The 24021-nt window shown below is 37.9% G+C and overlaps 3 protein-coding genes across 3 annotated transcripts; 2 read left to right on the plus strand and 1 right to left on the minus strand.

Moving 5' to 3' along the window:
• Positions 1-241: 241 nt before the first annotated feature.
• LOC116255842 (actin-depolymerizing factor 1) lies at positions 242-2250 on the minus strand. Its single transcript, XM_031631892.2, has 3 exons — positions 2042-2250; positions 728-993; positions 242-646 (listed from the first exon to the last, which is right to left on the minus strand). The coding sequence occupies exons 1-3, from the start codon at positions 2042-2044 to the stop codon at positions 496-498; spliced, it is 420 nt and encodes a 139-aa protein (XP_031487752.1). The 5' UTR covers positions 2045-2250; the 3' UTR covers positions 242-495.
• A 7918-nt stretch (positions 2251-10168) lies between these two features.
• LOC116255841 (organelle RRM domain-containing protein 2, mitochondrial) lies at positions 10169-15061 on the plus strand. Its single transcript, XM_031631891.2, has 3 exons — positions 10169-10479; positions 14391-14459; positions 14566-15061. The coding sequence occupies exons 1-3, from the start codon at positions 10344-10346 to the stop codon at positions 14799-14801; spliced, it is 441 nt and encodes a 146-aa protein (XP_031487751.1). The 5' UTR covers positions 10169-10343; the 3' UTR covers positions 14802-15061.
• Positions 15062-16722: 1661 nt separating this feature from the next.
• On the plus strand, positions 16723-23990 carry LOC116255835 (arginine biosynthesis bifunctional protein ArgJ, chloroplastic). Its single transcript, XM_031631881.2, has 17 exons — positions 16723-16881; positions 16977-17075; positions 17628-17751; positions 17997-18070; positions 18208-18252; positions 18455-18505; positions 18615-18683; positions 18886-18944; positions 19381-19450; positions 19614-19694; positions 19798-19884; positions 20570-20692; positions 21889-21951; positions 22907-22984; positions 23062-23207; positions 23356-23426; positions 23516-23990. The coding sequence occupies exons 1-17, from the start codon at positions 16807-16809 to the stop codon at positions 23596-23598; spliced, it is 1398 nt and encodes a 465-aa protein (XP_031487741.1). The 5' UTR covers positions 16723-16806; the 3' UTR covers positions 23599-23990.
• Positions 23991-24021: the final 31 nt, after the last annotated feature.

Below are 24021 nucleotides of genomic sequence, written 5' to 3' on the forward strand. Positions count from 1 at the left end.
ATGTAACTCAGAAGAACCATAAAGTAAACCAGGATTCAGCACTAACTCTGTAAAATTTACATAAAGCACTATCACTGCAAATAATCAATACGAGCCAGCATCGCCAAATCAAGTTTCTCAATTAAAATGAAAAGGAAAAAAGGTATTCAACCATTCACGGCCATCTCAGAGTAACATGGCTGCTTCCAAGGGCACAAGCAGCTGCACACCACCAAATTCAAACAATCAAATGCAAACCGTATTCGACAAGTAAGGCCCACTTTCATGTATGTTCCACAAACACCGAGTCATAAAATGTATGAGAACTGTCAAGATAGTTTCAAAGACATACACAAGAAGTGCTGTACTGTAAATCCAAATCAACGAGCAGATAGCATATCGAGTGAAGCCACACCCCACAAAAATATTAACACTTTACTTAAAAGTATCCAAACTGTACGAATGGAATCTTCACTGCAAAGACTGCAGCACATACTCGAACCACAGTAACAAGGTTTAGTTTGCACGCCCTCTGAAAACATCAAGGCCCATCTCAGTAGGATCTGTTGCTTGCAATTCAACCTGGATGCCATCAAGTTCTCTCTTGAATCTGTCCTTTGAGCTAGCATACAGCATCTTGCTCCTCACTCTTGCGGTATCTGGAGACCTGAGAAAAGAAATTTGTAATCACAGCAAAACGTCAATAAAATCTCCACGTCCGAATTGGCAGGAAGATGCATATTATTACCATGCAATGAAGAAAATCTTGCTCTTCTGGCAATTCTCTTCAGTTACAAAATCAAAATCATAAACAGCATATCGGCACTCATTTGTTGGAAGACTTGCAGCAAAATCCTCGTAACTCTCAGTTGGTCCTCCAAGCGTTTCGACAATGACCTGCTTTTGCTTCTCCTCAATCTTGAAGACAACGTACCGGTAGGTCCTTTTTGCCTTCAATTCCAAGAACTTCAGTTTGCAGTCATCACTGACTGCCATTCCTGAAGCTGCATTTGCCTATAAGCAGAAAACGATAACGATTGTGTGTCATACTGTTCGTTATATGAATAATAACTCTAATAAACAAGGAGAAACTCAGAAACCCATTTACAAGCATCCGCAAGCGTAAACATTCCAAAAGTTTCACCAAATTATTATAGACAGAAGAATCCGGCAATTATCTTTGAGGAGGCTTGATCATAATACAACCTAACATTAACCGAGATCATGGCCAAACGGTACAGGAACAAGAACAAAGGGACTCATTAACCAACTCATACACGATATCAACAATTCATCAATTTATTTAAGATGCTGGACTAACGACAACACCAGAATACCAAGTCGATCTTTGTATGCTACCATGATTCTTCTGCATCTATATGACAATACAACAATCGAATAATTGCTCCCGCACACAACGTAGATAGCAAACACCCAAAAAAAAAGAAGAAGAAGAAGTGCGGTGCCATTAACAACAACGGAAGGACATCCGAAACACATGCGCGCCAAATTAAGAAAACCGAATCCCAAATGAACCAAACATGAAACAAGCCAAAAGCACCTAAATTACAACAAAACAAGATCTAAGGTCAAACCAGATCAACTAGAGTCAAATGTTTTAAACACAACCATCAAAGTAACTAAGAAAAACAAATCTTCAAATCAAGCCCAATCGTACCTCCAAATGGATTCAAAACTAAAATTCCCGAACGTAATAAAAGGGGAAACACAAAAACCATTCTCAATTACCTACCGACAATCAACTTGACAGAAAAGGATGGACCGCCATATAGAACCTCAAAATTACAGCAGAAGCAATACCACCAAGTCAAAACAAAATCAAGAATGAAAGAAAACCATCCAATCTATCTGTCGACAACACACAGATCCGATCCCGCGAGATCGTACATGAAATCATAAGCAGATCGAAGAAAGAAAACACAGAGACACACGACCAAGATGGGGAAACATTGAAAAGAGAAAGGAAATGGAACCCGACTGCACGAAACGAAAATAGAAACGATAAAAGGTCAGGGAGAGTGATGTGCAAGTGGGGACTCACCATCTCTGCTCACCTCACTCCTTCAGATCCTATCGGGGGGACGAAGGATCGATGGTCGTCCGGAGAAATAGAGAGAGAGAGAGAGACAATAAAGGGAGGGAGAAGGAATCCGATCGATCCCGCAGAAAATCTAGGGGGTGGTGGTCGTGAGGAGGGGGACTCAGAAAATGGATCACAGACGGCCCTCAGCAAACCCTAAAAAATAGGCCCTTTTCTTCATCCTCTATTTTTCCGCTGTTTTCATCGATTTTCTCACCTGGGGTCCAACTTCTTTTCATACCAACTCAGAAACGGGGCTTAAACTTTTTAAAAATTATTATCAGCGAGCAACCTTTTGCCAATAAAATAACTGCTAAATAGGGTCTCATCTTGATAATATTTTTCAACTTCGTTAAAGGACAAGGTAAAAATTAAAAAAAAAACTTTTGTAAAATTCTTCCTTTTCACCTCCTAAATGTCTTTCTTTAAATTTGAGTTCGAACTAGATTTTTAATAAGATATTAAATTTTTTTCACATCTAATGAAAATGTTTTCAAGATCGTTCGGTCCAGATATCTTGTTCAAATCAAATATATTGACATTCCTACTTCTTTCTCTCTTACAAATTGAAGATTTGGATAAATCATTGTGAACAATTTAAGCGAACATGTAATCAAAGCAAGAGGTCTGACAAAAATTAGACACTAAGAGAGTGATTTTGGGGTATCAATGAAAACATGGTTCTGTCATTGTTAATTAGCTTCTGATTCCAATGTTAATTTAATTCTGCCTCCTTTTTTTCTTTAAAAAATCTAATCTAACAATTTTTTAACAAAACTACTAATGCATTCTCTGGTTATAAAAAGTATAAAGGTGGTCCCATCATGTTGTATAACATTTATACTATTCCTTGCCACAATAAACAAAAAAAAAAAAAAACAGCATCAGGAAGTTTTCTAAAATACTAATAAAGCAAGGGTCAATTTGTTTCCAGTTTTCTAAAATACTGAAAGTAGGAGAATACTTGAAAGTCTGTCTGTAAAAAGTAACACTCTTTTCCTTATATGTAGAATAAACAACTACTTTCCCTCTTTGAAATGACCAATTACCAATGTGGCGCAGATGCCTCATTATAAAATCTCAAAAGAACCAAAACTAACACACCTTGACTTATTCCCAAAGAAAAACATGAGAATTATGCCAGCAGAAGTAAACTATGATTTCCATTCAAATTCATAAAATGTGAGGCTTGTTTTTAAAAATTATGTTGTGGTAAAGAGGGAGACCTGGGTATTATAGCATTTCACCTAAGAGTGGAACACTACAATAAATAACATTTAATTTATGGTAAACTACTAAAATGGAGTCCCATTTTTTATTTTTTCAACATCAACTGTAGCTCAAAAGAGCTACATCAGTTGATGTGACAACTGAGAATGAAAATTTTTTTGGAAGTACCTTTGTTTATAGGCATAATTTCAGAAATGAGGCTCATATTCTGAAAGCTTTTCATTCCACAACTTTAACTTTAAGAAGGCCGAAGTCGACATGTTCCGTTTAAGAGGAGAGAGCGTGAAAGTTTGCAGGCCTTCCTTCTACGAATCCATTTTAAAGTTTGTTTTTCTTATGAAATGTCAAATTTTTTTTACTCACATACTTTTTAAAATTACAATTTGCTTGATTTTTCGAGAAAGAAAGAGGGGAAAAGCTATTTATGTCTTCCATTTAATAGGTATGTTTAAAGAAGCGAAATAAAATAAGCCGGTATTTGACAACTATACGGAATGTATGATCTTCATGAAAAAATTCATTAATTTTGAGGTCCCTTTGAGAGGTTATTTGTTTTATTACTTACGGCGTTTTATGAGCGGCGCTACCGTTTCTTAAATGAACGGTGGCGATTTCAAGACAGCAACGATAAAAGGTGAAGATCCCGACAATCTTACGCGGGTGTAAAAAGTGGGTCTGAGTGAGTTTGAACCGCTATGTTGGATTGAATCCATGACACACGATTCGATTCGTCTATCCGTGCTGGTTTTAATGGACCTTGGATCTGGATCCATCTCTTCATTCATATTTGTTTGTGATTATTGGTTCTTTGTAGGTTTTAAAGTTTCAATTACATTTATTTTTTTTCTAGTTTTTTAGTTCTTAATAATGAAAAAATTTAGATTCGATTCACTTTTTATTTTAATAACAGTGATTGATATCTAGCGTTCTTCAATCCACTCCCTTTAGAGCGACGCCGTTTGGCTACAAAGTAATTTATTTATAAGTCGAGCAAATACAGTTCGCTTTTACTTGTTTTTCAAATATTATAAGATTTATGTATTTTTCAAATAGTTTTTACGTATTTTTCTAAAAAATGATTTATTTAATAAATTTTGGAGGAACCCACTTTTTACAATACTTGTTCAATGCAAACGAAATTATGAAATGACATAAAAAATGAGCCATGGAATATGGTAGCCACAATTAAAATGGCAAAATACAATGAATTTATAATGAAAGTCGCAAGAGGAGCCGAACAGGTTATTTAATGAGTTTTTCCGGTGGATGCTACCAGCCACCTGACAACAAGTGGTATCCGCTGTGAAAAGAATCTCTTTATTTGATTGAACCCTATAAAATAAAAACCCGGCATTTCGAAGGCTTTTTTTAATATTATTTTTTAAAAAAGATTTTTTTCGACATTTTTTTACTTAATTTTACTTATATTAAAATTTGAAAGGGATCTTCAAAGCTTATTATAAAAATGTTGCTAAATAATTGGTTATTATAATTTTTAATTTCTTTTTTTTTTTTTGAGTTAAAACCAAAACTGTTAACCAAAAACCCTAAGTTGGTGTGAGAGTAGGTTGAATTGTTCAACCAACTTATGGTCCGTTCCCGTTTGCACTGTCCATCCAGGTTGCCCAACTTAGGCAAAATTATAAATATCTGTACTCTTTCAAGTAAACAACGAATCGAAATATATAATTCCGGTTCCTTTACAAGTCAGTCCAGGCTGAGAGTTTAATGTTCTCCAGTTAGGTCCATCAATGAAATAAATGTATCTCTTTAGCCTTCCTCATCTTTCCAGTGAAAAGGCAATAAAGTGAGGCCTATTTAATCTCTTTATGAAAAAGAAAGGGTAGAAAATTTGGACACTCTTAACTCAAACTTAGCATATATCTGACGGTTTCCTTTTCCAAATTCATATGTTTAGGGGCAACATGGAATTATACTTCAAGGTTAATTATACACTTTTTCAAGCTCACAATTCTTTTTGCATGGCCTTAAAATAAATTGGAACTTAGAAGCAAATTCATCATGGCGAATTTCCTACAATCAACCTTCATAATCTTTTTCAACAAAAATGATTTTTTTTTTCAAAGAAGAAAAAGACTGATGAAAACTGACGAAATTAGAAATAATTTCCACAATTACGCTATGTTTTCTGAAATAAGAATATGGTGCTCTTATACTATCTATTATAATAATATGTATCTAATAATATAATGTAAATGCCCTTTTATCACATGGGCGCATAAAGCCACAACAACTCTATATTGGCTGGTATCTTTAGTTATTTATTGTAGCCAAATAAAGGACGACGCATTAGCCCTTTGCGGGACCAGAAATGAGACCAAATAAACGAACTCGTATTCGCAACTAGGTCTAAAATTTGCTTATTTATATTTTATATATTGATGGCTCCGTAGCCATATGGGAGATACGTGGGGTTTCTAGGGGCACATGCCCTACGAAGCTTATCATCTAAATAATAAATCCTTCATATCATCGGCGAACGTCTGATTCACGAGACATTCTTCACCGGAGGTGAAGATGTCTGTCGTTTGCTTCTTCCTTTCAGGTTCTTGACAGTGAAGAGGGCTTTCCGCCTGAAAAAGGTAGGGAGAAAAATGGAACCTAAGAAAAAGGTTTTTCTTATCGTGGAGAAAGTTGTCGAGGATATTATTATCTCAAACAACTTCCCCAGGCCATCAAACATGCCCTTGGAATGGACATACCTAGTTCCCCAAACATCAGGATGTTCCCCAAGCATCATATTAGATCAAGTTAGAAGAACAAAAAAGAACTACTCTTATTGATCAAAGAAGATTACAGCATATGTAGAACTAACTACTACTTGTTGATTCCACCCTTCTTTTGGAACTCGCTGCAGGAAGGAGCCGAGCTGACGTGAGGGCTGGCCGCCGCGTCGACCGGCTTGCTCGAGCCCGGGTTCGGGGTCTCGCCTAGGACAGAGGGGGGTGGCTCGAACCCGGCGAGGTTGTCAGGGAAGGTGAACACCGTCTGTGACGGCTTTCTTTGGTGGCGTTGGTGCCTATCCGCCATCCCTCCTTCCTTACGTCCTCACAAAGGAAATTACTACCACATGGAGATGCATGAGGGCCTTTATATAGGGCCGGTGGCTCCTCCACATGACCGAACTAACCTGGCGCTCCCCCGCCATTACAGCAAATTTCCTGAATCTTGAAGGCCCTAAGCTTTAGGAGATTCCCCTTTTTGGTCTCTTTATTTATCTTAAATTTCAAATGATAAAACTACATTTTTTGCGTATAATATTTTCTAAATAGTATATTTTTTGCAAAAAGCGGTTTTTGAAAAATATAGTTTTTGGCAACGTTGGTAATAATTGCATGATTAATTTGACAAATTTATTTGTCGAGAAAAATATGAATCTCAACAAAGAACTTGGATATAAAAGAACTCATATGTAGTGAAAAAAAATTTGAATTTTAAGAAAAAATTGAAAAGGGGTGGGGCTATTTTGGGGTGACATCGGAAATTGAAATTTAAAAATATGGCATATTTTCTCACGTCCTGACCAGCATTTATAAGGGGACTCAAACGGGTCGTGCGGGATGCTTGAATCTTATTAAAAATCCTTACTTTGGTGCCTTCACGAGGTTCGACCTTTCTCTCCTCTTCTCTTTTCACTTGTTTTTTTCTTGGTGCGACTAGCAAGTAACTTGATAATTAGATTAATATAGAACATCCAATCTCACAATATCTTAAGTTTTTCCTGCCGACTTTACCGGAACTTACTTTTTATACTGTAATTAATATTTGTTTTATACATAGTGTTGTAATTAATATTTGTTTTCATGTTTTATCTCATACAAATTAAAGAAAAATGTAAAAAGTATTTTATTATTGTTTTATTGATATATTGATGAGTAGTTGGTAGTCTAAGTTCTTAATTTTTTGAGGTTGAAACCGAAACTGCTCAATGTGAATGCGGCAGTACCCAATATTCTTCAAATCAAAAGTAATGAAACTTGGTGACAACTTAAGTAGTGCATTGAAGCATAACCCGGAGTGCGTCTGTTGACATAATTTGGAAGAGCTTCATATCTCTCTCTCTCTCTCTCTCTCTCTCTCTCTCTATATATATATATATATATATATATATATATATATATATATATATATATATATATATATATATATATATATATATATATATATATATATATATATATATATATATAGTGGCAGCCCAAGAGGCCCTATAAAGACTTCTGGTCACAGACCTAGTCTTTTTTCAGCTAATGTTTTAGATCTTAGTTCTTTGTTTGTTAATTTATGAACTTTTTTCTCCCCGTTGAATCCAAGGGAATCTTAGAATTACAAAAAATATATTAACCGAATCGTCGGACTCGGTGCAAAGGAAAGGAAGGCATTAATGGCATGCTTATCTTCTTAAAACTACCACATGCAAGCACACGCACACCCAAAGAGAAGCAATAATAGAAAATGCATGGAAAATGTAGTAGCCAATCATGGAACCCTAAAAAACATGCACATGAAAAAATATTCACTAAGTTTTCATGCTCCAAAATGTGAACACATGCACATGATTGCCTCGTGCTCTGTAGCACCAGAGCGTTTTCTCACTATTTTTTGGGGTTCAAGACCCATGGTTTTCGGATTTTGAGGCACGTTTACAAGAATCTGAAACATAAAATAAAAATTCTTGTTCATTTTGGAGTTATAGTTAAGTTGATGCATTCATCATTGCATTGATTGATTGAAAAATTCTTTGTTCATTAGATTGTACGCCTTCTAAAGCTCTTCTTCTTCCCTTACATTCACTTGGCCTGTGGCTTACCATGGACAAGTACCAAGAAAGATGGGGAGCTTCTGTTCTCCATTCTACTGACTTGTTTGCAAAAGAAACATTTATTTTTGCCGTAATTATTTTATACCAATCATAAAAGTTGAGTTTATGAATGAAACTATCTTCCTGTTCTCCTTTCCACTCACTTGCAACCAAACAAATTTATTGTTATCATAATTAATTCGTATCAGTCATGAAAGTTAAATTCATGAATGAAACTATTTGGAGTGAGCAAGAAGTTAATCCCACCGCCCAAGTGAAAGCGGAAGTTTCCTCCTTGCCCCTTGTCCTTCCAAGGTCTAGGGTTACTTTATGGTGCCTTATGATAAGTGTTCCGCGATGCACTATTTGCATATCGGTGCCTTCCTTTTGTAACACAAAGAGTCCTCTTTGACGCCACGAGAGTTCGAAATAGTGAAATTGGCTGCCTACTAGCTTGCACCCCGGCTTTGAGGACGAATGAATCTATTTCTCTTTATACAAATTGAGAGAAAAACTATATCCTTACTCAAGTTTACTAAAGTAAGATATGGTATTCCTATTTATGTTATAATTTTTGTATTAAAAAGGTTCCACATTGGAGAGCTATAGGAAAGGTTATGGTTATTTTTATAAACTCAATCCACATGCGTCTAAGCCAAGGGAAACACCGGGCTATGCTTCAATGCACTAGTAAGTTGCAACAAGTTCCATCGATTTGTGAAATATTGGGTACAAACATGGAGCACCATGTCTATTGATGATCTTTAGTCGGGTGTTTGATTCTTGCTGTTAGAATGATGAGGAACGAGATATTTTGTTCTCTTCTTTTTGGGGGCTTCATAAGTTCTTCTTTTTGGGGGCTTCATAAGTAGGTTATGTCTATCAATCTAATAAATTCGAAACACGTTAAGTCATCGTCTTTCTTTTCTTTGCTTATCTACATTAAACTACAGGCAAACTGTAGGTCAAAGTCAAGATTGGAGCCAGAAAATTCTAATTAAAGGGGCATTAGTTATATAATTTTAAATTGTAAAGGAAGACTTGCATGCCAATGAGAAAAACTGCCCTAAAGTTTCAATATGAAAATAAACACTTTTGTGTGGGCAATTGCCCACACATGCCTTTGCCTGTGCTATAGGCACCACCACACCGTATGACCGTTAGTTATTGTGAAACGCATTGTTCTAAATGTGATGGTACTAAAACGATCTATTCAATCAGAAGGTGATTAAAGTTTCAATCGATTATTAAAGCTTATATAATAGAACGAAAAAACACAATAACGTGCACACAAGTACACATTATTTTCGGTGATAAGGAAACACAATTTTTTTTTTATTTAAGGGTGAGCGGTTCATTGCCACCGCCCCTAAGAGAGACCTTCGGCCCCCCCTCTGTGCCCGCCCCCTAGGGTTTTCACAGAGCTACGTCGGGTCCTTTTACGGGTCAGAAAGTGGCGCGCGCTGGGACGTGACAGTGGTCGCTCCAAGGACTCGAACCAAGCCGTTAGAAGAGCAATACCACCTTGTCGCCCAGTGCACTACCACCCCTTGAGGTGGGAAACACAAACTTATTCATACGAAAAGTGGTCATTTAATCCGTGCTACCCAGTTATACACATGAATAATGTTGTTCCTTCTCGAGGTGAAACAATATCGAGAAGGTGTTCAGTACACAAGGTGAAATTTATCCAGGTAAAATATTTTCTTGCTTTCAAGGGCGTCCAACCAAAAAGCAGTTTTGTGGTTTACTCATTCACTCAACTCAGCTTTTATTGCGTTTATAATTCAGTTTTTTTGCCATTCAAACAAAAATCATTTTTTTAAAAAACAAAACATGGCTTTTGCCTTGTCATCCAAATAGCCAATTTAGAAATTGATTAAAAAATTAGAAAACCACAAAAAGTTGCTATTTAACACTGCCTCGTAAGCATCTGCCCAATCCCAGATTGCCCATCAAAAGATAAGCAAGTAGGGCTAGCAGAGGGGCTGTGGGTGACGAGCTCGGGTTCGATCTAAACCTGACCGGGTGCACCAACTTGAGCCAACACCGAAGACCGAGCCCAGCTGAGTCTAGCCTGTCTGGCTGCGCTTACCCACTTCACTCCTCCCCTAATAATGTTGGAAGCGTAGAGCGTCGAACAGGATCCGCGGCGGTGAGAGAGCGGCGGAGCGGACATCGTCGGGGGTGCTGGCTTCCTCGCTTCTCCAAATGGCTTTCTCCGCCTCCCTCCGCAGAGTCCTCTGCAGATCGTCGTCATCTTCCACTCCTCTCACGTTCGCCCCACTCTCTTCTCCCGTTCGCTTTAACTCGTCTCTGGTCTCTAAGACGAAGCTCTTCGTTAGCGGTAATAGTCTCTTCTCCTTATGGACACCCCTATAACATCTCCTAGCCTTCCGTCTTTCCCTTAGGTAGTCCATGGTTTTTGTTGATCTCTTTGTTATTTGTCCAATTTGACGCAGAAAGTTGCAAACTTGTTTACTATGAGCAAGACAGCTTAGATTTCAATCTACTCCCCCCTTCGTATGGTTCCGGCACGCCGGATAACTACAACTTTTTGGTTTATTTGCCATTTTAATTGAACTGAAAATAGTGCTGTGTAGTCGAGTTAGGTCATGATGATACGGATGGTTAAAAGTGGGTTGTGCTAGGATTCATGGTGGCATGATCTGTACCTTATGACATGATAGTTTATGTGTGAATTCCATGGTATTCTTTGTCGGCGTGCTTCATTAGTTTGTTTTTGACTATTCATGTTTTTCATATTGGGATGTTGGGTAGGTGGTTGTCTTCTAAAGATTTATTTCACCCAGGAGCCCACCTGGTAATTAGTGGGTCGTGGCATTGTTGGCTGATTTTGAGGAGTGTTTTGTAAACCTAGAGCGTGGTCTTTGTTTATGATATAAAGGAACCTTTCCAGAGTCCAGGCCTATAGGCTATTACACCAGTTGCGCAGGTGAACTAGAGAAAGTATAATTCTTGGCCTGATATGCATGTTTAGCTTACATGTCAGTTCACAAGTACCAAAACCGAAGGTGGAAAATATTTACTGGAACAGAGGCTTGTGTAAATGCTCTTGTATAAGTTTGTGTAGGCAGTGTATCCCCTTTCCAGCGTTTAGTTTGCAGAGGAGAGCATATGTTATAGGAAAGGGATCTTACTGGCGTGTATCCCCTGTCCAACACTCAGTTTATATAGGAGAGTATATGTTACAGGAAAGAGATCTTACTAGTGGAAGGCACCAGTTGCTTCCTGTTCCTGCCAATGCTTGTAGGCTACTTTTGCTCTAGCCAATTGACCATCTGGCTGATAGAAATCTAAACGACTGCTCATGGAAAGTTACCGTGGGGCCTGGGAGTAGTAACCATGCCAAGTCAGTTGTGAGGAACAGTTTTGACTGGGTTGATGATTCATAGGCCTTGGTTTTGTCCTGTTGCCATCCTGTGTTTCTCAGGAGAAAGGTGAATTGGAACAGGAATAGCTAACGACTGTAACTAAGAAGATTGAAAGAGAGATCTATTAGCAGGATTGTGCATGTGGCCCCAATAGATGCCTCAAATAGTCGAAGAGCTTATGGGATATGAGGAATCAGGTTGTTGGAAGAGTTTGGGATGAGGTTGGAAGTTAATAGAAGAGAAAATGGTGTGGAGGGTGGTAAATTGTAGGAAAGTTGAGCACCAGGTTGATAAATGGGGTGATGAAATATTGTTGTCCAAGTTAACAGGAACAGAATATGACATTGTTCAGGAAATTTAAGCTTACGCTCATAACAGGTATAGGGGTTCAATGATTTTAGTCAATAAGGGAGTTGAAGATCTTTGCCGAATATCCTTTACTAATTAGCCTAATGAAGTACGTTGCGTCCACCGAGGTTAAGAAGTGGAAGCCTAAGGAATATTTAGAAACCACAAGAACGAGAGGGGTGAGGTATAGATGGAGGGCTGTGAATGAAGGTGGTGTGCCACCTAGAGTGGCTTGGTTCTTATATGTGGCTTATGGTAACAAATAGCTGACAATGTATTGATTGAAAAAGGTGAAAGTTTGCCTTGCTAACAGATGACTGTTTTGTAAGCAAGTGGAGGAATCTATGGCCACATTTTGATTAGATGTAGTGTTGCAGTAAGGTACGACACTGAGTGATTAAGAGAATTGGAAAATATAGAATTCCCTGACAGACACAGTATGTTAAAAAAGAATGGAAACATTGATTCCAGGTTAAGTTTCATTAAACTTGGATGGGCAGATGCTGGAAAGTAGTGTTTGCGGTTGTATGTTGGAAGCTTTTAGGGGTGAGGAACATGCTATTCCATGACAGATGGAAGGATAACAAAATTCAATCTCTTAGCAAGACAGTATGGAAAGCTGTAAAAAAGTCTTCTTATTTCTCAATAGGAAGGAGGGTAAGGAGGATTTGTAAAGTTGTGGATTTCTTTCTACTTGGTCTGCAGACTCTGCACCGAGCAGGAAGAAACAAGGGATACATTAGATATGATTCAGATAGTGAATGTTGTAGTGGCCCAGTGGGCAAAGTCGGATTGGTCGTTGCTGTTGTGATGCTGGCTGCCGGGGAATAAGGCTACAAACTATTGGGTGGCTAGCAATGGTGACGATGAGGCAGAGGTGGCTATGCTTGCATGTGGTGTTGGCTGGAGGGTTGGTAGTCAGGCCCCTATTATGATGCTAACAAACAATGATGGGTGGAAAAGAAGATTAAAGGGCTGTCTAGAAGCTAGGGGATTGTGGAAGGGGAGACAGAAGGATGTAGATCAGTGAAGCACTTTCCTGCTGATTTCTAATATGAAAGTTCTGGTAGATGTTGTAAAATGAGGGGAGGGGGGGGGGGGGGTTCACTGTTGCTTCTTCATTTGTCTGTGAGATGGCCGTGTTGGATGCCATCTGTTTTGGCTTCTTACTGTTCTGGTTTCTTATTGTTTTGATGCTCTGCATCCTTATTTCTTGCTGTACATAGATATTTTTGTGCAATAAAGGGTTGGGAACCTATTTCCTTGCATCCATTTCATTGGAACTAACAACTGGGATCCAAAGCTTTGATCTCCTTGAGTTACATCATTTGATTCTCGAGAGCTGAGGCACATGTTATTCTGACAACAGAAAGTAAGTACATTATTGGTATTTCAAGCATTATTAACATGTCCAAATTATTGCGTAGAAGAACCACATATGCCTGGCTAGGTGGTTAGCTGCTAGGTATAATTTCTTGCATACAAGGATTTCATGCACCTGCTAGTAGTTAGCTGAGCCTCCAACTTGGAAGTAGTATAAAATTCGGTCTGAAGTAGCACGTTATCTATCATAAGTCTGAAGCTATGGAAGACCTAAAGATGGGGTACATGGATTTTTATGTTGAGAGGCAACCAAAACTAGACACGGTAAAGCTAATCTATTTTCAAAACGCAATTAAAGAGCAGCCCACAACAAGAAAAATTGTTATATGGGTTAACATACGTTTTTGCCTTTGGATCATAAGCGAGATGGAATTGTTCTTCATTTGATGGTCAACTTGAAACTGGCGTTCTCATTCCTGTTGTCTGGTACAAATATGTTAAAACAGATGGAATGTATTTAGAGGTACATCTCCTAGGGCAGCAACTTTTGTTTTTCAATTTTCCTTTCTTATCATGGATGTTTAAATTTTTTTTCACCTTAATTACCTGTGATCTCATGAGAAAGGAAGCTTTGTGAAAATAGTCACAACTTTTTTCAGATACTTGACAAGCAGTGCAAAGATTTCTCTTGATGGTTGATATTGAACAGTTCAGTGAAGCAGTCGATAAAGGAGTACATGAGCATGTCTTCAATACTACAGCCTAATTACCATTATTCAATTGAATTCCTGTATTTATCAAATGGTCTTTTCATGAAATAATTCATGTTTTTGATTAATGGTCATTCAGGTGATCTTAGGGCCAAGATTGTCTTGAGACAGATACGAAACTTGGCATTGAGAAGTTGTTCAGTCCCTTGCAAGGGGCTGATTGGCTTGCAGTTTTGTCATAATTTTGTTGACATATTGGGATGCATTTTTCATAGTTAGGAAATTAGAATCTTTAGATGCTGATCTGTCTGTTATCTCTGCATTTGATTGTATAACAGTTGCCGCATCTCTTTACCGTCGTTTCCCTTCAGATCTTATCTCCTTCATTTCAGTTTTAGTGCTTTCCGTGGTCCTTGCATGTCCAGAAATGGATCAGTATCGTTAATTTGCTAACTTGATGGTTGTTGGAATCTTTTCTGCAGGCCTTTCAAGATTAACAACAGATGAAAAGCTAAGAGAGGCCTTCTCTCCCTTTGGTCAACTTCTTGAAGGTATGCTTGTTCTTTCCTTTTTTTTTTTTTGGCCTTGTGGATTACCTCTCATATGACTTACAGGCCCTGAAACTTGATGGTTTTATTTGCAAACTAACGATGGCAGCAAAAGTCATTACTGATAGAGCTTCAGGAAGGTCCAAAGGTTTTGGTTTTGTGAGATATGCAACGGAAGAGGAAGCCACCAATGCACGTGAGGGTATGAATGCAAAATTTTTGGATGGTTGGGTTATTTTTGTCGATCCAGCTAAGCCTCGGGAGCCAAGACCACCACCACCTCCAGAGCCCAATCCTTCTGAAGCAGGTTTCAGGATAAATAAAACCATTGGGTGGTGTGGTTGAACACCAGAAAACAAAGACTTACAGTGTAAGAATGATTTAAAATGTTTCTATTTTATCTAAATCTTCATATCCTTGGAACAAAAACACGGCCAAGCTTGTTCACTACTCCTGTTATTATTTTGTTAGAAGTTTAGTTACTCATGAACCATAATTTGTGCTTGAAAATCAGCACCAGCTAAGAAGGGGATATATAGTGAGGGGGGCATTGTATGGAAGTTAAGAGAACAAAGGGTTTAACTCGGCAATTTTTTACTCTACCACCTTTTCGTGTTTGTTTCATTTGATTTTGCTCGTTCCTTGGAAGGGTATTAACAAATGGAGGAGATTATAGTGATAAGAGGTTTATTTTATTTTAGAGAATAACAAATCAACTGCTTACAGCGACGTGCTTCTATTAGGCGAGTCGGAATGAGGTGCTATGTAATCAAACAAGTATCATGTAATTATACCAAATATGTATGATTACTATTAATCTTTGATCTTCATGGACGAGACTAGTAGTCCAAATGATTTGAACTACTTTCGTGATGGAGTACCATTGATCTGCTGTTTATCCTTGTAGAAGCTTATTTACAAATTCAATCATGGTGATCCCCTAGCTGGCTTTTAGGCCTTGAAATATGAAGGTTATATCTATACGAGTAGAGTTTCAGAAGTAAAAAAATAAATTTGAAAAATTCAGTTGTAAATTTTGCTATTGCATTGCTTCAAGTCAGTGGCAGGGCCACACATAGGCTGGTATCGGCTGTTGCCCCTCGATGCTTCTTTATTTTCATGGTAACATATTTGAATATTTGCTCTCTTATATAGTTATATATATATATATGAGTGTTCCTTTGAATATGGAAATCTGAGTGCCCCTCCAAAAAAGTTTTCTACCTATGTCACGGATTCAAATCTAGGTTATTGTTAATTTGTTTTTTCCACTTTTGATAAACCCCACAATGCTTCTTTACTATGTTTAATGGCCTTGACATGCATAAGTATTGACCTCTGAACTTTCTTCAATTGAAAGGTCTACCACGAACCCTATGTGCTTTCTTATGTTATGTCCTTTTTTTTTTTTGTCAAATCAACGGGATTTTATATAAGAGTTTTATATTGTTCGGAAGGCGAGTGAAGCTACAAGAGGTCTCCTGCTATTCGTATTTTCTGCAGGCCTTTCAAGATTAATCAAAGCTAATGAGAAATGCCACCCTCAGATCCAACCCTGAACTCCTATCTGAGCACATGTAGTTGAATTTGGATACTTGAAGCCTTCTACTGAATAAAAAAGTGGCAAATAACATATTTTTTAGGTAAACAGAAGGAGCATTTCATCCTACCTTTCATCAAGTAGGATAACAGGGCCTGCTGATGCAGATTAGATTAAATCTGTAATAGTTTAAACTTTTTTACTACAAAAAGTAAAACAAAAAATATTTACTATAAATTCAATTTAATTGTAAAAGTTGAGGCCCAAAATTGATTCCCGGTGTCTAATATGTCAAATCCCAACTAACGGTTAAGGCCGGTTCTGATTCGTTAACAAAAGTAATGGAACAGAAACACCACTAGTGAGATACTTGAGCTTATAAACTTTTGAACGACACAAGCTAATATTGATCATCAAAACAAAATTCTAATGTAAAATGTTGAGTGTGTTTCATTTCTCAGTCAAATTTCGAATCAGCCTTAGAGATCTTGAAATAAGAAAAAAGATGATTTCGTTCTCTCATCAGATCGCCAATTCAATCCCAATTACAAATAATTTGAGATTTAAAAGTTTTTTTTTAAGTTTTCTTTTAGATTATTAAATCAAAACCGAGCCGGTTCGTTCATGCGGGGTGAACGTGTTTGAAGGGATTGTTGTCGTGGAGCGGTCTTCCCTCCTCACCGGGTCCCGCCAAAGCACGAAAGCCGATCGAAAAACTGGAGGGAATAAAAAAGTATAGTGAGGGAACAGCCACTCTCTCCCTCCCTTGTCCGGCCCACCTCCATCCTCCGGCTTCTCTCTCTCTCTCTGATGGCTGCCGAGATCTCCCGCATCCTACACCAGAACTTCTCCGTCCCATTCTCCGATGTAAAGCTCCGCGGGAAGGTTACACACACACACACACTTTCTCTTTCTCTCTCTCTCTCTCGCTCGCGTGCTCCTTGGTCAGTTTCCTTAGCGAGAGTTTGTTTTTCTCGCAGATGAGGACGAGAATTAGGGTTCGGGCGTCGGTTGACGACTCTGCGGCGAACTATATACCTGCTTCTCCCATCGTTCTTCCCGACGGCCCTTGGAAGCAGGTTCTGGGAGTTAGCTTTGTTCTTCTTATTTTACCCTTTTCCTCTTTTGGTTGTTGCAGTATCGTTATGAGTGTTTATGCGAATGTGGATAATAGCGTTCGTTCTAGACGACTGCTTTGGTTTTATGTTGATGTTGTGGAAGAAAGAGAGGAAAATGTGGCTTGGGGAAATTGTGTGCAGTGTGTTTTTATGTGCTCATGAGCTTCTTTTAGTATCAAGTTCGAAGAAATTTACCCAGGCAGGTTCTGTAGAGTGTTAGGATCGTCCATAGTCCATACTGTGCTTCGTACTTAACAATTGTGCTGGCTATCTCGAGTGGTCGATCTGTTTGGTCTGATTTTTCCTTTGATATGCTCTGCACGGCTGGTTTGGTTATGGTGTCCGGTATTGACTCTGCAATTCGAATTGGTAACATCGAAGATAAAATTGCTCAAGATGGCTGCAAGCCATTGAATTTTTAGATTTTATAGCAATTTCCGGTACTTCCTCTTTGATGCTGCGTCTTCGCGAGAGATGGCAAGTTGTTGAACTACTTGGGGTTTGGAGTTGCAGGTTCCTGGTGGCGTTACTGCTGCAGAAGGATTCAAAGCTGCAGGCATATACGGCGGCCTACGTGCCAAAGGGGAGAAACCGGACCTCGCCCTCGTCACCTGCGACGTTGATTCAGTTGTGGCAGGTGTGTGTGCGTCGCATCTCTCTCTCTCTCTCTCTCTATATATATATATATATATATATATATATATATGTATATATATATATATGTATATATATATATATATGTATATATATATATGTATATATATATATATATATATATATATATGATATTTAGGCACGTACAGCCATGATACTATCTGATGGCTATGAATGTCTTGCCTGGAGACTGGTAGATAATGGTTTTTTCTGTTCTCTCCTGCTTAGGTGCGTTTACCACGAACGTTGTAGCAGCGGCACCTGTTCTGTACTGTCGGCATGTTTTGAGTAACTCAAAAACTGTACGTTACGTAATTCAGCTAGTTCATTTTCTCTTGCTCTCTCTCCGTCTATTTCACATTGCAATTCCCTTACTAATATTGGAAATCCAAAAATGTTATCCTGAGATAGCTATTTGCTTTTACAAACTAATGTGCAGGCTCGTGCTGTATTGATAAATGCAGGCCAAGCAAATGCTGCAACGGTAACCATCTTGCTATGGTTTATCATCACCATTCAAAATGTTTCATACTGCAGTATTTCTTATGTAATTGCATCTGATTTCGATATGGGGATTATGGTGGTCTAGTTCATTATTTGTAGTTGCCTTGATATTGATGATTCAACAGCAATGTGGACAGAATATCATAATCTGGTTACTAAGAAAGGCTTCCACTCCATTCTAGGGTGATGCAGGTTATGAAGATGTCATAGAATGTGCCGCAGCAGTTGCCAAGGTGGTGTTATTTATAAGTCTGGAACCCCCTCTTTTCTTTCTGATATCCCTTTACATGTTCATGGAATTCATTTCATGTTTGAGCACTGAATTTTTATTAACTTCGGCAGGCTCTCCAAGTGAAATCTGAAGAAGTATTGATTGAATCAACTGGTGTAATTGGTCAAAGGATAAAGAAGGTATACCGTACATTTTGTTTCTTTTATGTTGCAGTGGTTCAGAAATGCTCTCGCAATTATCTGGGTCACCTAATAATAACTGATTGCCTGTTCCACAGGTAGAAGTTTTAGCTAGGTTAACCCACTATGTTTTTTATATAAGTTGATATGAAGTTCCTGAAACTTTTCTCCTTCTCACATGAAAGAATATTTTCCTGTGCAGGAAGCCCTTCTGAAATCACTTCCAAAGCTGGTCAATTCATTGTCACCAACCACAAGAGGGTAATCAGTTAGTTTTCTATTTCCGATTATTGATTACAATTTTTTATTTGCTATTTATTGCTTAAAATTGTACTTCACATTCCCAAAAATTTACCACGATAGCCCAAGTTGTAGGTCATAATTTGATTTTGCTTTTCTTTTAAATTTTTTCTTCAGGAATTGGAATTTTATATGTGTGTGTGTGTATCTGATGGCTTTTATTCTGCTTTATTATGCCCTTTTTGGGGTTACTGGAAGTGGTAGTTACTGCAATTTCGTTGGACCCAGGATACCTGGTTCAACATAAGTACAGCCAATTGCACATTTGATTTAACTACTCACTGTTGCAATGTATTTACACCTGTGTTTTGATGGCTCATGTCTCTAGTCATCTTCTGTTTCTGTAGTTCCTGATACTTTAAAGCATTCACTACCGATGATTTGTTTATCCATTCAGTGGAGATTCTGCTGCAGTGGCCATCACAACGACTGACCTTGTCAGCAAGAGCATAGCAATGGAAACAGAGGTGTAAATTAACTCTGCATTATCTCTGCTGTGTGAATTGTTGTACATTATTCGTATATTGGCAATTAAAATTAAGGAACAAGGACACCTGCCGTTCAAATTTATTTTTCTTTGTTATGCTTTGCAGCTTATGGAGTTTGTTCTGCTGAATTATCTTATTTTAGATAGGAGGTGCCAGTATCAAGATAGGTGGAATGGCCAAAGGTTCTGGAATGATTCACCCAAATATGGCAACCTTGCTTGGTGTATGCAAACGTTCCTCTTTTTCCTGTGTAATTAGTTGGGCCCCTTTTGGAGCTTACTGGTTGTATGTACGATATTAATTTTTTTAATGGTTTAAAATTCCAGGTTATAACAACTGATGCACTGGTTGCTAGTGATGTTTGGCAAAGAATGGTAAAACTAGCAGTCAACAGGAGTTTCAACCAAATAACAGTAAGGATATATTTGCACTTGCATATATTAATGTTGAATACATGGAGGCACTAATATTGGTGCATTGTTTAGTATTCATCTGCATGTGGATTGCGGACCAAAACAAAATTGTAACAGATAAATTGCTATGAAGGAATGAAACTATCGACACTCCAATTCTCAAGAGAAGTACTGTATGATTATGTATGTTTAGAGGAGATGGACCTGGATTGAGATCAATGGTTTGATAATGGAACACACCCTTTCCCTTTTTTCTATTGGAGAAATGAATGCTTAGGAGTAGGAAAGTTGACCCAGAGCAAGTAAGGTCTAATTAGGCACATCACCGTTGTTTAGCTTCAGGATGAACAACTGTTCCGTCACATGCCAAGGAAGTGCATTAAGGATTTCCGAACGGGTTGGGGTCATGAATTTAATATCTGAATTCATCTCTTACCATAACCTGGCAGGAATCAGCCTAACCCCAGCCTTCTGATCGACCCGAGAAAGGGGTTTAGCTTCATATAGAGCTACCAGTTTTCATCTTTAAAATTTAAGCTATAACCAAAGAAGAGAAAAAGGCTAAAATCGATCTGCTCATAGAAACTGATGGGTACTGATTGAGTCCTTCGGTTTTCACAGAAGTCTTAACTGTTGTTTTAAATTCTTGCTGAGATATACTTACTATGAATTAGTCTCCTTGTAGGTAGATGGTGATACAAGTACCAATGATTCTGTAATTGCGCTGGCTAGTGGCATAGCTGGATCGATGGAGATTTCTTCATTGGACATCCCTGAGGCTCATCAATTACAAACATGTCTTGACACGGTTAGTTTTTCCAACCACAATGATGTATATGATGTGATAATTGGTAAATCATCCGAAGGTTCATGTGTATGTAAAAATGCACTAGATGGATGCTCTGCAGTTCTCTGAAAAAAAAAAGTCTTCCTCTAGATAAAATTTATTAACTTTTACCACAGCCACAAATATTGCAATATTTTTGAAAATATCGTAATATACTGAAAAAACGCTATTTATTTTTTATTTCATTTTCTGTTTTTATTTTTTTCAAATTGTTTCATTGTTTTATTTCCTCTTGTTTTGGGTATATAGCTTGAGCTTTTAAATGCAATACAATACTTATAGTTTTTCATTTCTTGTATTTTTACTTAACATTTTGATTTTTTTTATTTTTAAAAAAAAATCTTGAGATTTCCCCGAAAAGAACAACTTTGCCGATAAATACCCGAGAACAACCTCACCGATAAGGACCCAAGAATGATATTTGTGGCTATGACTTTTACTACCATCAAGTAATGAAAAATTAGGAAAAAGTTGTAGGCTTATGGTTTTGAGGGATCAGAAAGCAGTGTTAAGTCCTAAGCTGTTGGAAGAGCAAAAGGAAAAATGAAGGACGTCCCCATACAGGGCTAAAGTACTGAAACATCTTTCAACTTTGTTGTTCACTATGTTCTTGTAACTGCTTCAAGAATGTAGCTGTGCCTGTGAACAAGAACCCCGTCACCGTGAACCCTGCAATGTCCAAAAGTGACATGGACTTGAGCTTGTTTGAACTTTGAATTATTCCAACTCAGATCCAGAGTCTGGCTATGTAGATAGTTGTAGTCCATGAGGCACTTTAATCCAAATAAAATTTCCACATGGGTAGGGTAAGAATAGGATTCTTACCCTATTTGTGCGCTAGTGAGGGCATGTAGTAAGAGTAAAATCCAAAGTCCTTTTTACTTCTGATCTAATTTGAGGATATTCTCATGATAATGGAATAATACTTGTGCTTCTGCATTAGCAAACCGTGATAACATCAACTAAAAGGATGATAGCTTACATCTTGTAGATATGTCATTCATGATTGGATATTAGAACTGAGAAAGCATCTTAGAAAAGAAAAGATCTAAACTAAATTAGGCAATAAAACTTTAAACTAAAAAAGGTCATAATTGGGTTGTGGTTGTATGCGTGGATTTGGGTTGAACTTATATTGTTTACTCATTTTTTATCAGGTTATGCAAGGTCTAGCAAAATCAATTGCATCAGATGGTGAAGGCGCAACATGCTTGATTGAGGTTTGTTCTAATGGTTCTTGCATCCTCTTTTGAAACTTTTCTTTCCTGTTTAGCAAGTTGAGAAGTAAAATCTAGTAGAATTGAGGATAAGTTATATAAAATAAATGTTTGTTTCACTTTCGCCTTCTAGTGTTATTGGTAACATGTTCAACATGTTGAGAAATTTGATTGCTTCCAATTGAGTAACGCTGACAACATCATTGAGTTTTATAATATGCATCACTTGTCTTCTCTAATCTTTTGTTCTGCTTCTTTACCATGCCCATGTGATATCAAGAATGAAAATCTCCACATATTAAAATGGGTGAAAGTTTTTCAAAACCAGGTCCAGATGACTAAAATCTTCAATAAAAGAGTACTTGTTTGAGATTAAAATATCTCCAATTATTTCTTAAAAGCTAAAAGAGAAGTGCCCTTTATGGTTTTGCGTCCAGATTATCAGCGAACTTTTTAGTCGAACCATGTCACATTTTCTTCAGCTTATCATTTGGAAAGCCAAGAACCATGTCCTTTATTGTACAACACAACTGTAAATGAAAAAGCATAAATCTGCTTTTTTATTTCTGTTCAAGCGATGTCCAACGTTTTTCTGCAAAATGCTTTTGTATTTGCATGTGGTAAAAAACTTTACATCTGCAGAAGTGTGTGGTTGCCTATAGAGGAGAACGTCATAAATAAATTTCTCTGCAAAAGGATATTGAAAAGAAGATTTTACGTTTACAATTAAGTTAGAAAAAGCACACGACAATTTCAGCAATGTTCGATTAGAATTATAGGTCATACTGACTGTTTGCTTCATAAGAGCATGGTAAGAAAAATTTACGGTCACACTTTATGCATATCCATGTGTGACCTAAATGCACCCATATATATAGTTAGTTTCCTTATTCCTTCACGTCTGTTCACTTGGTTGAATTTCTCCAAGCCATAAATAACTAAATAAGCTGATTTGCAGGTAACTGTTACTGGCGCCAACAATGAAGTTGATGCATCAAAGATAGCACGCTCAGTAGCATCTTCCTCTCTTGTTAAGGTATCTGCCGATGTGTTCCAATAACTTCTTCCTCTGAAAACTTATCATCTTTGTACGGCATATACATTTTTATGCAGGCAGCAGTATACGGCAGAGACCCAAACTGGGGCCGTATTGCTTGTGCAGCAGGCTATTCTGGGATCCCCTTCAATCCCAATGACCTTCGTATATCTTTGGGAGAAATTCTTCTGATGGAAGGAGGCCAGCCTCTGCCCTTTGACAGGTCAGAACGTTCATTATTTCTGAATATAGTAAGTTACAGCAAGTTGGTGAATGTGAAGCCTGCATTGCTTTGCGTTAATTGCTAATCAAGCATGTGCCATGAAAATCAGTCTTTCCAACCCTTCCTAATGATGAAGTTGGTCTACCAGGGAAGCAGCTAGTGCATACCTCAAGCAGGCAGGAGACACACATGGAACAGTTCATATTCACATCACCATCGGTAAATACGCAGCCCTGATTGCGGAACCAACAAAATCAGTTCCATTTAATTTCAGTCCTTGAAAGTGACGTTTACGCTTCTGATTGCAGGAAAAGGCCGAGGCAGTGGTCGAGCGTGGGGCTGCGACCTCAGCTATGACTATGTTAAGATCAATGCCGAATATACAACATGAAGGTCATTGTTGAGGAGGAACTATGAAGGAGATTTTCACACGAGATTGTGAATCACATGAATTATGAGAGGAAAAGCGTTAAAAAGTCGAGCTTCTCTCAGTTCTTTCCCTCGGATGTCTACTATTGTTTTGCCTGTAGATTTTGAGTTACCGGCGGGTTAGGCAGCTCAATAATGAGGAATAAGTGTAAAAAAAGATGGCAAACGGGACGACCATTGCACCGTAACGTTTACTCTTCCTCTCTCCCTCTCTTCTGATGCGACATGTTGATTTCGAAAGCAGACGCTACGGCGTCAAAGTTGGCGATCAAATTGTTCTTTCCTTGTGATGTCAGCCAAATGGTGTTCTCGAGTTACGATACGCTGGTAATATCATTCAGTTGAAAATTTTCATTTGGTCTTTCTGTCAGATGCTTTCCCTTGA

Source organism: Nymphaea colorata, chromosome 6 (assembly GCF_008831285.2).
Source record: "Nymphaea colorata isolate Beijing-Zhang1983 chromosome 6, ASM883128v2, whole genome shotgun sequence".
Classification (NCBI taxonomy): Eukaryota; Viridiplantae; Streptophyta; class Magnoliopsida; order Nymphaeales; family Nymphaeaceae; genus Nymphaea; species Nymphaea colorata.

Bases quoted from the DNA above. Each gene is read 5' to 3' on its own strand.
- LOC116255842 (XM_031631892.2), bottom strand. The intron at 647-727 runs GTAATAATATGC...TTCTTTTCTCAG, and splicing joins AAGATTTTCTTCATTGCATG to GTCTCCAGATACCGCAAGAG.
- LOC116255841 (XM_031631891.2), top strand. From the start codon at position 10,344: ATGGCTTTCTCCGCCTCCCTCCGCAGAGTCCTCTGCAGATCGTCGTCA. The intron at 10,480-14,390 runs GTAATAGTCTCT...TCTTTTCTGCAG, and splicing joins GACGAAGCTCTTCGTTAGCG to GCCTTTCAAGATTAACAACA. The intron at 14,460-14,565 runs GTATGCTTGTTC...TAACGATGGCAG, and splicing joins CTTTGGTCAACTTCTTGAAG to CAAAAGTCATTACTGATAGA.
- LOC116255835 (XM_031631881.2), top strand. From the start codon at position 16,807: ATGGCTGCCGAGATCTCCCGCATCCTACACCAGAACTTCTCCGTCCCA. The intron at 22,985-23,061 runs GTATCTGCCGAT...ATTTTTATGCAG, and splicing joins CATCTTCCTCTCTTGTTAAG to GCAGCAGTATACGGCAGAGA. The intron at 23,427-23,515 runs GTAAATACGCAG...TTCTGATTGCAG, and splicing joins TCATATTCACATCACCATCG to GAAAAGGCCGAGGCAGTGGT.